This window comes from Tupaia chinensis, unplaced genomic scaffold (genome assembly GCF_000334495.1).
Source record: "Tupaia chinensis unplaced genomic scaffold, TupChi_1.0 Scaffold000215_1, whole genome shotgun sequence".
Taxonomy (NCBI): Eukaryota; Metazoa; Chordata; class Mammalia; order Scandentia; family Tupaiidae; genus Tupaia; species Tupaia belangeri.
The window spans coordinates 4,126,221-4,143,515 of record NW_006159690.1 but is presented as its reverse complement, the minus strand read 5'-3'; the positions used below and the strand labels follow the sequence as shown (position 1 = coordinate 4,143,515).

General features: G+C 42.7%; 1 protein-coding gene across 1 annotated transcript in view; it reads right to left on the bottom strand.

Annotated features, from left to right (window-relative positions):
• Positions 1-17,295, bottom strand: part of CACHD1 (cache domain containing 1) — a 268,123-nt gene that overhangs the window by 73,215 nt on the left and 177,613 nt on the right. Inside the window, exon 5 of the mRNA XM_006147534.1 lies at positions 616-742. Coding sequence (XP_006147596.1) covers positions 616-742 — 127 coding nt within the window. The remainder of the gene's footprint in view (positions 1-615; positions 743-17,295) is intronic.

Here is a 17,295-nt window from a genome sequence, read left to right as displayed (position 1 = left end):
ACTGCGAAAGGGAAACTGTCAGGATTTAAAAGGAAAGTATCTTTGCCTAGAGGGTTCTGTAAATTGATGAGGCTTGTCATACAAATGATCTCACCATTCCTACCCTCCTGGCTACGTGGTACAATCTCAAGGTGTTTCTGTGAGAATAACAGGCTGTTAGTGATGTTTGATCCAATGCTTTCTGGACAACCTTAAAACTTACAGTAGAAATTTGCATGTAAATTTCAAGATGGGCAAACGTATTATCATAGCAAAGGAAGTTGAGAATCACCTTACTCTGAAATAGGTTGCAGAGGTAGGTTCCAGGGCTGCACTTTGGAACACCTAATGCCATGTATGTTTCAACAAAGGTGTCTGAAGCTCAAAACACTCCTGGGGCTTTGAGCAATGTAATTTCATTAGTAAATACCTACAGCTCTGAGCTTTACCACTTGCCCTCCCTGGCATTTCCACAGCCACATTTATTAAATGGTGACATCATTTCAGAACAAGAACAAGTGTCTGAATCCACAGATTACAGGCACAGCTGTGTGTGGAAGTGAGGAGTCTGTACTTCACATACAATGGATTACTTTTAAGTAACAATGAACAATGTTAGCAAGAAAGTGAACATACCTACTGCGATGCTCATAGCTGCCCTTACACCGGAACTTGTGTGCTGGGAAAACAGTGAAAATTCCTTCTTCTGAACTGAAATACTGCCACTTAATTCCAGGGTTGGATTTCAGGTTGTCTGCAAGAACTGGAGGGGGTGAAGAGAATGAACTAGAAGCACCAAATCCACAGGTGCACGCAGGCACCACTCCTCAGGCATCTGTTCTGCATAAACTGCTTGTAGTAGGAAGAAATCCCACTAGATAGAAGGTTGTAAATTTTGTATGAAACATTTCTTTCTGCCCCTTAAAAACCCATGAGTAGAAAACGTAATGTTTCAGTTAAGTGAAGCTATTATTCTTAACAGTATACGTCCTAGATTGTTTTTCCAGCACAAATGATTCGTTTGTATTCGTCTCTCTCCTCTTTGGGCTGGTCCCTTTGGGCTAACATATACAAGCTGGTTTGGGGGGACATTTTTGAACTGTGGAAAACAGTAATGTTAATAGGCCTTTTCTGCAGAGGGGCTAGACCTGTGACCCTGAGCTTTCCTTCGCTTGTCTTACTTCACAATGAGGCAAACAGCATACACGGTGCTGGAGAGGACAGAACTGTAATTATTCCACAAAGTGGTTACTTCTGGAATGATTCCTATGTGTCAGGGGCTGACAGAGAGGCTTTTCTTTATGTTATCTCATTTCATCCATAAAACAGCCCTAGGATGTAGGTGGTATTATTATCCCTACTTTGGAGTTGAGAAAGTATGTTTCAAGAGCTTAAGCAATTTGTCAGAGACGTCATCGGAAAATGCCAGAGCTGGCATGCAAATCGGGGGTCCCAGCTCCTGTGTTCTTTCAGCATGCTGTGCTGCTTCCTTTCCCTGCATGCCACAGCCCTGCTGCTGATCTACACTGCCCCCTTAAGTCCCCAGGGCTAGCCATCTCGCCTGCAATCCTGCCCTCAAAACCTCCGTTAAGTCTTTCCCATCCTCTCCCACGATCAGAAGTTCCTCCTTTTTTTCTATGCTCTTAGGCCCTTCTGCTCTGTCCCGTACCAACTCACAAACTATTCTATGCTTACTGTGTGTAGGTCACTGCTTTACATGCTGCAAGATATGCGAGGATGAGCATAATATACACCAACGAAATGATACAGCTGAAAATGGAGTAGAGAGAAATTCACTGGAGGGAGGGGTGTGAGCCAAGGCCAAAACACAAAGCAAAGATAAAGACATTGGTCAATAAACCTGTCACTTTATGCTGATCATTAACAATATTCTTTTTTTTTGAGAGGTTTTGCTATAGGGTACGTGCGCTTGCCAGAAAGACAGAGAGACAGAAAACTAGAAATCACCCCCCAGGGGGGATGGCCATGCCACAATCCCTTCTCCTCCATTCTCCTCTCAGGATCTTGGGCATGCACGCACATGCGCCCAGCGTGAGTTTAAGCCGCTGGGTCTGGGACTCGAACCACGGTCGAGTACATGGAAGTCCAGCGACATAGCCATTATGCTAACTTCTGGTCCTGACCATTAACAATATTCTACAGGGAAAAAAAAATGCTAAGATAAGCTGTGACTGTGTCGTAAAGGTCACATGGTGCTGCCTCTGTCAACCTGCCTACTTCCAAGAACTTGTTTTCAGGACACGACAGGGTTCTACCTCATGTAGGGCCTGATGGAACAAAATGAAGAATTCACTCTAGCAAATGTTACCAGCATCTCTTCCTCCCACATATGCCACTGAATTCTTACCCCAACAAACCAGTCTTAACATGCGCTAATGTTCCAGGAGTTTAAATAAATCAGAACAGAGTCCACTCCACAGACACACAGGGATATTGTAGAATTCCCACCTGTCCCCTATTTCTCACTGTTTAAGTGACCAGATATCTGCAGAGAAAGTTTCCTTCAGTCTAACACAATTATTGGTAGACTTATAGAGTCAGAATAAGTACTTTGGTTTTGCAGATCATATGATTTTTGCAACAACAACACGCGGCAGCCGTTGTAGTGAGAAGGCACCCATAGACGTTTGCAAACAGAGTGTGCTGTGTGCCAAGGAAAAGTTCATTTACAAAACCAAGCGTCAAACCAGATTTAGTCAGTGGTCCTCCAACAAAGCCACACATGCAGCATGTAAAGAATTTCTAAAGCCATATGCTTTTTTTAAAAAAAGAATTTTATTAAGCTTTATTTATTTATTTATTTTAATTTGATCAGAGAGGGACTGATCAAATTAAAGATCCAATTGTTACATCTGTAATGATAAACAGAGAGAAAGTAAGAAAGCAAGTTGCCAGGTCCAGGACTCGAACCATGATCAGCCATGTCAGAGCTGGACGCCCTTAACCACCATGCCACCTGCCGGGCCCCCAAAGCTGTATGCTTTTAGCTGTGACATCCCTTACTCTCCCATCCCATTGCCACAACATACAAACCAAGGAGCTGCAGTATATTTTATTTCACAACTATCCTAATAGTAAAAATGACTATCTCCAAGTTCCGGATGAGGAAACAGGGTCAGAGGACTTTCTTTTGACATGCCTGATTTCTCACAGTGGGCAGAAGGGAACCTGAGTGTCAGTCTAGGACTACAGTGCCTGTCTCCTGGCCTCGCTGCCAGGCAACTTGGCCTTGTCAAGGTCATCACCTGGATGGAGAGGACCCTGCTCTGTCGGGAGCTCTCTGTCAGATGTGGATGTGTTCAAACATGGAAGGGGCTTTCTCTCTCCCAGTGTCCTGGGGTCTGAAGTCTTACCCTTGATCTCACATTAACACTGTTCTCTAGGCAGCCCTGCCAAGCTGGCAATAAAAAGACCAACAGTGCCTTTGGAAGGAGAGGACAGCTCAATGACCTCATTTAAAAGTAACATCTGTAACAATAAACAGGCTACAGAGAACGTATTAAAAGGGGAGCCAATGGGACTGCGAATGTTTTAAAAATAAATCACAATTCATACAGGGCATGATAAATTTAGTCTCACCACAAAAGATCATTCCGGTTCCTTCTACTCATTCCAACACTATAGCACAGGATCAGGCAAGGGTGTCTCAAATTCTCCTGCTGGAGACTCCTTTGGCAGCTGATTAAATTTCATCCATTATTTGGTACTAGCAGAAGATGATGGATAGGATGGTAATGAGGCCCCCAGGGCCCAGAAGTCATCTATCAAGGTGGTGTACACCGCAGGCCCCTCTCTGACCTAGATGTGGAGGTGAATGAGAGCCTTATTATCCATGCAGGCACCCAGAGGGGGCTGCCCCCACTCACATGAAGCAGTGAGGTGTTCGGGCCACTTGGGCTAGTGTCCAGACACGGGGTCCCGTACATTCATTCCTTCTTCAAAAATGCTGGAAGCTGTCCGGGAAAAAAGCCGGCCAGACGCCCAACCTGTCATTAACAGGCAGGGCCTGTGTCTGTCCAGACTGCTCTACCACCTCCGTCTGACACACGGGAGGAGGCAGTAAGTGACTTCTTCCTCACTGACGTTTACCCTCAAGCTAGAAGTTACGGGCATCCTCTTGAATCCTCTGGCATTTCAGCCCTTCCCAGCTTCCACTGACTGTTACTGTTGTTCCGAGTAAATTTCAGCTCCTCCATCCCTAGATCCCAAACTCCTCCAGGGCAGGATCTCTGCCTGGTTCATCTCTGAATCTCTAAAGCAGATTCTCAGTTCCTTTCATATCAAGGCACACATTCTTGGAGAACTGCAAGGCAGGTATAGATCTGTGCACACAGGCTCAGTTGACTTGCACGTCTGTGAAAAATACTAAAACCTTTTCTTCTAATGCCAAGGCCAATTAAAAATAAGTTAAATATTGTGACTACGTCAATATAGAAGCAACAATAGTTTAAAATATATTTAAACATGTTAAACACTCTCTTCAAACACCATCACCTTGAGAAAGTTTGCTGATAACAACCAGCAAAGATGATGTAAACAAAGAGAAAAAATACCCTGCTCGCCGAGGGGCCTCAGGTAGTGTAGTGGTTAAGCATTGAACTCCCACACGGGCCGGTTGGGGTTCACTCCCCAAATGGTGGCTTGAAAATCATGCCAGGCACATGTATATGTGCCCCAAATCCTGCGAGAATGGAGAAGGGACTGTGGCATGACAGTGATTTCTCACTTTTCCTCTGTCTCTGCTGAGCACACTCATCCATGGCTAAAACAAACAAACAAAACAAACAAACAAAAATACCTGCTTGTGTGATGATGTCATGGGCTTATACATGTCAAAACATATTAATTATATACGATAAACACGTGGTGCTTATTGGATGTCAATTATACCACAGTAAAGTATTTATTTATTTTTTAACTGCTAGGGACACATACACTCACTAAAGAGTGATAGTGAGAGGGAGAAAGCACCCCCATAATCCCATCTTCATTTCTCCATGGTGTCAGGATTTTGGGCGTGTACACACATGTGGCTGGTGTGTTTTTTACAGCACTGGGGCTGAGACCCAAACTGCATGGTTGGCCATGTGCAATCTGGCTTACTTAACCACCAGGCTATGGGCCAGCCCAATAAAAACGTTTTGATCATTAAAGAGTCAAAATTTATTAAGCATCATATGGAATGATGTCGTATATGGTATGTCACTTTTTCTAATTACCCTATGAGTTTGTTGCTTTGTCCCTACTTTACAGATACAGAAGCAACTTGTTCCAGGCCACAAGGGCAGAACCGTGATTTGATCTAGGTGTGTCTGTCTCTGACATCCTTGCTCCTTCCAGACACTACACTACTTCCGCCTGTCAAGAAACACAGGCTGAATAAATTAGCAATCAACAGATAAAAAATACTCCTGAGTATTTTTTTAAAGAATTATTTATTTTATTTATTATTATTTTTTAAATTGACCAGAGAGAGACAGCGAGAGAGAGAGAAAGGGAAATATATTTAAACATGTTAAACACTCTCTTCAAACACCATCACCTTGAGAAAGTTTGCTGATAACAACCAGCAAAGATGATGTAAACAAAGAGAAAAAAAACCCTGCTCGCCGAGGGGCCTCAGGTAGTGTAGTGGTTAAGCATTGAACTCCCACACGGGCCGGTTGGGGTTCACTCCCCAAATGGTGGCTTGAAAATCATGCCAGGCACATGTATATGTGCCCCAAATCCTGCGAGAATGGAGAAGGGACTGTGGCATGACAGTGATTTCTCACTTTTCCTCTGTCTCTGCTGAGCACACTCATCCATGGCTAAAACAAACAAACAAAACAAACAAACAAAAATACCTGCTTGTGTGATGATGTCATGGGCTTATACATGTCAAAACATATTAATTATATACGATAAACACGTGGTGCTTATTGGATGTCAATTATACCACAGTAAAGTATTTATTTATTTTTTAACTGCTAGGGACACATACACTCACTAAAGAGTGATAGTGAGAGGGAGAAAGCACCCCCATAATCCCATCTTCATTTCTCCATGGTGTCAGGATTTTGGGCGTGTACACACATGTGGCTGGTGTGTTTTTTACAGCACTGGGGCTGAGACCCAAACTGCATGGTTGGCCATGTGCAATCTGGCTTACTTAACCACCAGGCTATGGGCCAGCCCAATAAAAACGTTTTGATCATTAAAGAGTCAAAATTTATTAAGCATCATATGGAATGATGTCGTATATGGTATGTCACTTTTTCTAATTACCCTATGAGTTTGTTGCTTTGTCCCTACTTTACAGATACAGAAGCAACTTGTTCCAGGCCACAAGGGCAGAACCGTGATTTGATCTAGGTGTGTCTGTCTCTGACATCCTTGCTCCTTCCAGACACTACACTACTTCCGCCTGTCAAGAAACACAGGCTGAATAAATTAGCAATCAACAGATAAAAAATACTCCTGAGTATTTTTTTAAAGAATTATTTATTTTATTTATTATTATTTTTTAAATTGACCAGAGAGAGACAGCGAGAGAGAGAGAGAGAAAGAGAGAGAGAGAGAGAATCTCAAACCACAGTTGCCCATGTCAGAGTCCAGTGCCTTAACCAGCACACCACCTGCTGCCTCCCCACTCAAGTATTTGAGAGGTAGAATAAGTGTATAAACATGGTGGTGTTTCTCAGTCAAGATAATGGGGTGCATTAGTTTGTAAATACACAGGGTAAAATAAATACAATTAAGGAGGCACTTAACGAAAAGAAATGACTTCCCCGGGCGCGTGTGCGTGCGTGCCCAAGACCCCGAGAGGAGAATGGAGGAGAAGGGATTGCGGTGTGACCACCCCCCCGGGGGGCGATTTCCCTCTTTCTGTCTCTATGTCTCTCTCTGTCTGTCCAGCGAGCGCACGCGCCCTATAGCAAAAATCTCTCCAAAAAAGTTAAAAGAAAAAAAAAGAAATGACTTCCTAATTGAAATCAGACTTAAGAAAAAAGTGAGCATTTAATCTTGCAAGGAAAACAACTGTTGAACTTCTAAAACTGGCACACGCCAGCTGGGCAGCTGACATCATGTGGTTTGCTATTGGCCCACAGGCTAGTTTAACTGGAAGATGGCTGACACGCTACAGCCTAGAAGACAGTCAATAGTAACTACAGAATTACAGTATGCATGATTCTAAGTGACAGGAAGTGATAAATACCATATTTTAGATAAGAGATGCAGTTTTTATATGATGGATAAACGATATAGTCAAGACATCTTAATCATTTTTTTTTTTGAGAGGTTTTTCGCTATAGGGCGCGTGCGCTCATCAGACAGACAGAGAGAGACATAGAGACAGAAAGCGAGAAATCACCCCCCAGGGGGGATGGTCACGCTGCAATCCCTTCTCCTCCATTCTCCTCTCGGGATCTTGGGCATGCACGCACACGCGCCCGGCGTGAGTTTTGAGCCACTGGGTCCAGAACGTGAACTGCGGTCGACTAAGTGGGAGTCCAGCGACATAGCCATTACGCTAACTGCTGGTTCCCAAGACATCTTAATCATTTGTAGGTAATTCAACAGATTAGAGATATGAACCTTAGAAGTCTTTTTCTTTTATTGTCAACACAAAACTAAGAAAGCCATTTGGACATGGGCCCAGTCACATTTTGCACTTCTATTTAATTGAGGTTGGCAATTATCAACTAGAAGGAAGACCCTGATAAATCAGAATGAACTGGGAATGAGAAGTCAGAGGTTCAAGACCTAGCTCTTAAGACCTGCAAGCTGTCTGACCTTATTTTTATGCTCTCTATAGAATCCAATGGCATTTTTTTTTTTTTTAGAGAGGTTTTTGTTATAGGGCGTGTGTGCTCGCCAGAAAGACAGAAAGCAAGAGCTCACCCCCCAGGGGGCATGGTCACGCCGCAATCCCTTCTCCTCCATTCTTCTCTCGGGATCCCGCCCGCACGTGCGCCGGCGTGATTTAAAGCCAATGGGTCAGGGACTAGAACTGCGGTAGACTACATAGGAGTCCAGCAATGTAGCCATTACGCCATCTGATGTCCCCCAATGGCATCTTTTTTTTTTTTTTTTTTTTTTTTTTTTTTTTTTGGGGGGTTTTTTTTTTGGGCACGTGTGCTTGCCAGACAGACAGACAGAGACAGAGAGACAGGGGGGACGGCCATGCTGCAATCCCTTCTCGTCCGTCCTCCTCTCGGGATCTTGGGCATGCACACACACGTGCCCAGTGTGAGTTTTAAGCCACGGGGTCCAGGACGTGAATCGCGGTCGACTACATAGGAGTCCAGCGACATAGCCATTAAGCTAACTGCTGGTCCCCCCCAATGGCATCTTTTAACATGTAAATTAAATCCCACTGTTGCTTTGCTTAAAAGCTTTCAAAAATTTCCCAATGTATTGCATCTAGCATTAAATCCAAACTCCAAAAGGCTCTCCACAGTCTGTACCCCAAACCCATATTGTCCAACCTCATATTTTCCCGCTTCAATTTACTACACCATAATCCAAGAACTACACTGTAGATCAAGGATTTCTTTCAGTTCTGCAAATATGCCAGGCCCTTTGTGCAAGGTGATCCTTAAGCCGGGAATAACCTTTCTCCACTTTTCACTTTAGTTTTGCTTTAAATTTCATCTTTCTTAGACACCCTTAAGTACTATTCTCTGTTACAGCACCACAGATTATTTTCATAGCAAAAACTAGTAGCGCTTTTTGTATTATGGATGTGGCTATTTGTTGAATATCTCTCATTAATATTTCATTTAATAGCTCTCATATAATCCCCATGAGGGTAAGAACCCGTCTGTTGTGTTCCTCATAGTCTCAGTGCCCGTTTTTTATTAAACGCTCAATCATTATTTGCTAGATAAATGATGATCATGCTCCATTGGGGGCGTTTTCTCTCTATTTTCCCCTCACTCTGCCAAATACACATGCCCTCTGGCAAAACAAACAAACAAACAAACCTCTTTTACTCTAAGCCCTTAAAGACAGGAATGATGTCTAATAACTAGATTAATTTGAATAAAGCACTGCAGACTATCACTGGGCCAGTGGAATTTGAGTTTGTTCCTAAAATTTTTTTGGTTATGAATTTTGTTTCAGACTATGTATCTGGTCATAAACTCAGGACAATCCTTCAACCAGCTCTATCTAAGGCAGAGATTCTTAACATTTTATTTTTCTTTCTCTCTTTTGGTTTTTTTTTGGAGAGGTTTTTGCTATAGGATGCGTCCACTCGTCAGATAGACAGAGGGAGACAAAGAGACAGAAAGTGAGAAATCACCCTCCAGGGGGATGGCTATGCCACAATCCCTTTTCCTCCATTCTCCTCTCAGGATCTTGGGCATGCATGCACACGCGCCCGGCGTGAGTTTAAGCCACAGGGTCCGGGACGCGAACCACGGTCGACTATGTGGGAGTCCAGCAACATAGCCATTACGCTAACTGCTGTTCCCAGATTCTTAACATTTTCTATGCCATGAATGCTTCGGTAGTTTGGAAAAGCATTCTGACTTCTACTAGCTTCTCCCCCCAACACACACCTTTTTTCAGTAGAGGTTTTTGCCTTAGGGTGCATGTGCTCAGAGAGACAGAGAAAATGAGAGGGAGAGACAGAGACAAGGAGAGAGAAAGTGAGAAATTACCCCCCACCCCAGCCATGGCACTGGCACAATCCCTTCTTCTCCATTCTCATCTTGGGATCCCGGGCACACACACACGTTCAGTGTGAGTTTCCAGCCACTAGGTTTGGAAATCTAACTGTAGTTGGGAGTCCAGTTGACATAACCGCTATGTCTTCTGTTGACTCCTCTTTTGGTTTATTTATTTATTTATTTTTTATAGACCATAGATTAGTTTGTTTTTAACATCCATCATGCCATGAATTCATAGGGAATAGGTTCCAGTAGCTCAGGCTCCTTTCCATTGGTTCTCACAAAGTGTGCTTCTCTGGGTGGAGCAGGCTGGCGCTTTAGTTGAACCCAGGTACCTTTCTCTTTGGCTTCCTTCTTTTTCTGGTCATTTTCCTTCACATGTTTTAGAAAGCTATCTCTGCTCTTAGGATGCTTAATATGCTCAATATACACACTCATTCTCTTGGCAAGAATCTTGCCCTTAACTTGTTTGTTCACAACAATGCCAACAGCATGCTGGGTAACATTGTAGACTCTTCCAGTTTTGCCATGGTAACATTTGTGGGCATTCCTTTTTGAACAGTACCCATTCCCTTAATGTCTACAATATCACCTTTCTTCTAGATGTGCATATATGTTGCCAAAGGAACCACTCCATGTTTTCTAAAAGGGCTAGAGAACATATATCGGTGCCTCTCCTTTCCCTTGTGTTCGTCATTTTGGTTAATTACTGGAAGATGGCGGTTCTGGCCAAAAGGACTCTTTTTGTTTTTTAAATGAGAGAGAGAGATACACCCTTGGAAGGCTCTTGCAATGCTGCAATCTTTCTCTAGGCTTCAGAGAAGGCCGAGGCACTCAGAGGTGTGTCTGCTGAATTCAGCCAACTTTGAATCTGAACCCAAGCCTTTCATGTGACACTAGCATCACACAGTGACATCCTACTGCCTGTGCCACTGAGGCTAGGCCAACAGATAAGCTTTTTTTTTTTTTTTTTGAGAGGTTTTCGCTATAGGGTGCGTGCACTCGCCAGACAGACAGAGAGAGACATAGACACAGAAAGTGAGAAATCACCCCCCAGGGGGGATGGTCACACCGGAACCCTTCTCCTTCATTCTCCTCTCGGGATCTTGGGCACGCACGCACACGCGCCCAGCGTGAGTTCTAAGCCACCAGGTCCGGGACGTGAACTGCGGTCGACTATGTGGGAGTCCAGCGACATAGCCATTACACTAACTGCTGGTTCCCAACAGATAAGCATTTTTGAGAAGGTCTCACTATGCCACAATTTTCCTGCCCCAGCCCCCAGGCAGATAGGACTACAAGACTGAGCCACTCACTGGGCCTATCTAGGCTGATCCAAGAACACAATCCGGCTTCCCATGCGGCCTCAGCCTTGCCTGGTAGCACTCTCCTGCTAACCCCACTGGGCTGGACCTCTTCTGGCTTTCAATGCATAAAAATAAAAACATAAGATTATAAAGAAAGCCCATTAAAATAAAATTGTTTTCATAATAAAAAATTCAGTTATAGCAATATATGTGCTTCCTTATTAATTCACTAAAAATGATTTAGTGGTAGGTTTGACACTTCATAATTTGGAAATTGTGAGAAGCATATATATTTCAAGATATTTTCAATACATGCCTTATGATATGAAAAGAGATATTATTCTTTTGGTGATAATATCACCAGCATGATAAATATACTGTAAATTGTTGCTTTAATTTATAATTGAATTAGACGTTGATGAAATAAAGTTCTAATTATTTAACATCCAAGTTCATGAACTCCTTAATTCTATTTATGAGCCTTTGGGAGAGAATGGGATTGGTGGATACCAGATTAAAAGTCTCTACTCTAAGACAACATATTCGTGCTGCTTTTCATATTCATATAGGTTTAGAAAGGCGATTTCACTGCCAGGAAAGTCCCAATCAACCATTATGAAGGTGCAACTCCAAACAGTTACATGTAGGGGCAGGAAGCTATCAAGATACTCATTGTTTCCATAGTCAGTGCTGTTTCTTTCTTTTTTTTTTCCTTCTTTCTTTTTTTTTTTTGGAGAGGTTTTTGCTATAGGGCGCGTGCGCTCGCAGGACAGACAGAGACAGACAGAGAGACAGAAAGTGAGAAATCACCCCCCAGGGGGAATGGCCACGCCGCAATCCCTTCTCCTCCATTCTCCTCTCGGGATCTTGGGCATGCACGCATTCGCGCCTGATGTGAGTTTAAGCCACCAGGTCCGGGACTCAAACTGTGGTCGACTATGTGGGAGTCCAGCAACATAGCCATTACGCTAACTGCTGGTCCCAGCGCTGTTTCTTTATATCAATCAAAGTTTTTTTTTAAAAAAATTTTTTAAAAGTTATTTTATTTATTCATTCATTTATTTTAATTTGACCAGAGAGAAACAGGTTCAAAACAGCTCAGAAAACACTAAAATGTTCTTTTAAAAACTAAAAGGTGGAGGGCCTCTAACATCTAGATAAAAAGACTGATAAGATACGGTGCTGCCTCTTCCTTCCTGGCGGCCTGAGGACTGACAGCCATCAGAACAATACCGTACCTATCCAACCAGGAAACTCACGACCAATTGACTACTTCAGAGGAAACAAATGGTCATGGATGCCTTCGTCCTGGGAAGGCATCAGGACCTAAGACAGGAATTCGGGAAAAACCAGCCAAGATGTGCAAGACCACACCAGATGTCATCTTGGGGTTGGGTTCAAAACCCACTTTGGTGGTGGCAGGACAACTGGCTTTGGCATGATTTACGATTCCTTGGATTATGTGAAGAAAAAGACGGCAAGGACACAGCAAAAGGAACGCAAGAACAGAATGAAGAAAGTCAGGGGGACTGCGAAGGCCAATACTGGTGCTGGCAAAAAGTGAGCTGGAGACTGGAAAATGGTTGAAGGAGTAGAAATTCTGCAAGGACTACCTGCGGTGATTGTGTGGATTTTTCATGAAACAATTAAGAGCTAAAGTTATTGTGTTAAAAAAAAAAAATGATGCTGCCAACCGTCACTACTAACTAAAAATTCCCAGGGTGCCAAGCAGACGATGATCAGTAAAGAGGGAGATGGACTCCAGAGAAAAACCATAAGGATGGGTCAGGCATCATTCTACACATTCTATTCATATATAGTGTTTGAAATCTCACAACAATATGTCTAATAAATTCAATATAATTACTGTCATTTTAGAGGAACAAACTAAAGCAGAGATAGGTCAAGTGACTTAGCCATGACCATACAGCTTTTAAAACTATAGGAGGCAGGGGCCAGCAGGTGGCGTTAGTGGTTGAGGCATTGGACTCCCATGCAAATCAACTGAGGTTCAAGTCCAGGACTCAGTGGCTTGAAACTCATGCCAGGCATATGTGTGTGCATGCCCAAAATCTTGGGAGAATAGAGGAGAAGGGATTGTGGCATGGCCATCCCCTCTAGGGGGTCATTTGTCACTTTCTATCCCTATGTCTCTGGTGAGTGCACATGTTCTATAGCAAAAATCTTTAAGGGAAAAAACCCACAAAACTATAGGAGGCAAACTGATCAATGGATCTAATAAATAATCTTGCTTTCTTGCCTTTCCAATATTGATTAAATCCTGATCTCCCAGTGCTGGGACCTGCTCTTTTGCCTGTGGATCCAGAACACTTTCTATTAAACCAAGGAAGATCTTCCACATGCAGCCGCGAGCACACAGGTGAAGGGGCGCTCTTAGCTCTATCTCCAGTGCCTAGCACATTCCTGGATATTATCGCCCAAAGCATTCCAAGGCAAGGCTCTTCCATACAGGTGCTGTCTGCTTTCTGCACCTTACAGTGCTGGCAAAGAAACACCATATAATGAAACAGGCTTTCTGACACGCTCCATCTCCTTCCTCCCGTTCTGTGAAAGGCCTTCAGCAAGGTGACTGTTTCTCATAGTTCCTAAGCTAATGCTAAGTAAAGACCAATAATTGGGTAATAGTCATTGGCTTATTTTTCTTCAACCACAGCACACAAACTATTATCAGATAAGCAGCTGAAAAAATATGCCTTTCACCATTTCAGGCATTCTTCCCATTTAGTAAGTCTCAAGATCCGCCAGGAAGCTATGTGTTACGAAACTCTGTGTGGCTAAATCTAACATATGGGCCCCAGATTCCCTAGTCCCCAAAGATTTTTTTTTTCCTTCTCATTTCACTATGAACATCTAGCTGGCTCTTATGTCATCAGCCTGTCCAGTCAAAACAAAACCATGTCACCCAAACTTCTCACCTGCCCTCTTTAATGCTCAAACCACCTCATCTGTGAGAAAGAGATGGATTATAAACTGCCTGTTGATGGGCTACAACTTTTGTTTTTCCCAACGATATTATCTACCAGTGGCAGAGACCCCTTTCCCCAAATCCTTGTAATGGAAAGCTTGTTGCCTTCCCACCTTGAGGAACTCTCAGATTTTCTTTCTTTCTTCCTTTCTTTCTTTCTTTCTTTTTTTTGAGAGGTTTTTGCTATAGGGCGCATGCGCTCGCCAGACAGAGAGAGAGAGAGAGACAGAGAGACAGAAAGCGAGAAATCAGCCCCCAGGGGGGATGGCCACACTGCAATCCGTTCTCCTCCAGTCTCCTCTCGGGATCTTGGGCACACACGCACACGCGCCCGGCGTGAGTTTAAGTCACCGGGTCCAAGACTTGAACCGCAGTCGACTACATGGGAGTCCAGCGACATAGCCATTATGCTAACTGATGGTACCAACTCTCAGATTTTCTGATGTCCAGCCCAACACTGCTTAGCAAAACACACAAAGCTGCCTACCTCCCACAGTTTGCCAACTAGAAAACACAAGAGCTGTCCTAAATACACAGAGGCACAGGCACAGAAAAACACACACACTTCCTCAACAGACCAGAGTTGACACAGCACCTTTCAGGCATGTGCTGTGCAACAGCCAACATTTTGGAGGAGAATTAAATAAAGAACTCCCAACATTTTTGGCATTATGTCTTGTCCCACCTTTCCAATTCCCATTCCTCACTTACATTCTGAACATTGCTTTACTGTGTATTCTGGAGTGGTCATATTTCACGGAACCCTAGACACTTTTTAATTCTTCCAGGAGTGTTCAGCGTACTGAATACCTGATCATGTACCAGGCACTTTGCGAAGTCTTCTATACAGGTATCTCACTTAATTCTTATGATGACCTGACAAAGTAGGTTTATTTATTATCCAGGAAGCCAAGGCATAGAGAAGTCAAATTTTCCAAGTATATAATAGCTAGCAAGAGCTAGAATGTGGAGATGACAAAAGAGGTATCACTATTCCTGTTTTATAGTTAACGATGCTCTGGTTCAGAAAAGGAAGAGCACTGTAAACTCTGAGTCCTGACAGACCCTAGACCAAAAGCCCAGTACAAAAGTTAAACTAATGACCGTTGACAAATTCCACTCCTGGGGGACAACTCTATGATCCTTTGTATCTCGCTGTGTGTATTTTAGTCTAGTACAGTGGAGAGGGTATCCTCAAATCTCTGATGCTCGCCCAAACACACAGCTTTTCGTTTCCATTCTAGGGTAATTCTATGATGCAAAGATAACCACTCTATCCTGCCCCTTGATTCAGTTGAGACAGCCTGGTCATGAGCTCAGAGAACCTGGAATATACTTCTGGAATATTCCAAAATTGGCAAGGATATACTGTTCTGCCTTTTTTTCTAGTGGACCCTTTTCAGAGCGCCCAAAGGTGCAGGGGATCTCCAAACACTTACGGAAGGCATAACAGAAAATTAACAAAATGTCATTTCCAGGTCTGGTTGATCACCACAACCAGCTTTTTTTTGTTTTTATTAAAGAATTATTTTATTTATCTTTATTTATTTATTTAAAAACATTTTTTTGAAGAGGTTTTTGCTATAGGGTGTGTGTGCTTGCCAGACAGACAGAGATTGAGAGACAGAAAGCGAGAAATCACCCCCCAGGGGGGATGGCCATGCTACAATCCCTTCTCCTCCATTCTCCTCTCGGGATCTTGGGCACGCACGCACACGCGCCCGTCGTGAGTTTAAGCCACCAGGTCCGGGACTTGAACCACGGTTGACTACATGGGAGTCCAGCGACATAGCCATTACAGTAACTGCTGGTTCCTATTTATTTATTTTAATTTGACCAGAGAGGTACAGAATGAGAGAGAGAGAGAGAGAGAGAGAGAGAGAGAGAGAAAGAAAGTGAGAAAGCAAGTCACCAGGTCTGGAACTCGAACCATGGTCAGTCATATGGGAGTCCAGTGCCACAGTTACCATGCCACCTGCAGACCCCATTTTTCTCTTATTTCTTTATGCTTTCCAATTTTTTAAAAAACAAAGATCATACATTACTGTTTTAGACAGAAAACAAAAAGTACCAAACAAGTTTCAACTCAAATATGAATATTTCTGAACCACTTCACCTACACCTCCCTCCCTATTTAGTTGAGGACTCTGTTCAATGCTCCCTCAGCAGTACCTTCATTCTGAAAGTAACAATGCCCTAGAATTATCTATTTCCATCTCCACCTATTTAGATTTGTGAGCTCCTGTGATGAAGTTACTATATCTTATTAACCTTTCCTTCCCATAAAGGAAGGAATGAGTGAGTGAATAGATGAATAAAGGACTTGATCAGTAGAACCGATTTGACCAAAATTCCATTAAGAAAACTGTTCATTCAAAATGATCAATGACAATAAAAAGTTAAGTTCCATTTGGAATCACTGAAGATAAGAGAAGATGGAAAGCAGAGAGGTAGCAATTTTTCAGAGAAGACAGGAAACTGAGGGAAAAAAGAGCCCATGGATACACACACGCACACACACACACACACAATGCAACATAATGGAATATCACAGTCTAGTAAACTTCCAATGTATTCCAAGACCAAGAATCTGTGTAAGGCAGGAATATTTATTTAGCAATGATATCCCATTACTCCAACCCAGTTACTTTACATGTTTGGATTACATATACATAAACTAAGTAGATGCTTATTATTAGTTTTAATCAGCAATGGTTGGTTGACTCCCTGCTCAAGGAATAAAAAGCTACAGGATAGATTATTGTAGTATTTTACAAAAATTCAATTTAGTCTACTCATAAAACTAGTGAAATATAGCTAGGATGTTAATTTATAGTTATATTTCTTTGAAGGTAGATTTAATTTGAATCTTGTTTCTCTCTTTAGGAGACGGGTCATCTTGGGAAAGCTATTTGACCTCCCTAAGGCTCAGATCTTAATATACAAATGGGATAATAATAACATCAACTGAAACCAGCAGATGGCATAATAGTTATGTTGCTGGACTCCCATATATTCGACTGTGGTTTGAGTTCCAGACCTGGCAGCTTGAAACTCACACCAGGCACCTGTGTGTATGCACCCAAAATCCTAAGAGGAGAATGGAGACAGGATTGCAGTGTGGCTACTGCCCTGGGGGGTGATTTCTCACTTTTTGTTTCTTTGTCTCTCTTCGTGTCTCTGGCGAGTGCACATATCCTATAGCAAAAATCTCTCTCTCTCTAGAAAAAAAATCAACCTGGATTTTTAAAAAACAAAATTAGAGAATTCAAAACAGGCTTCCAGCTCATGTTTTTTTTTTTTTTTTTTTTTTTTTTAACAAAACCTAAAGCTGTTAGACAAA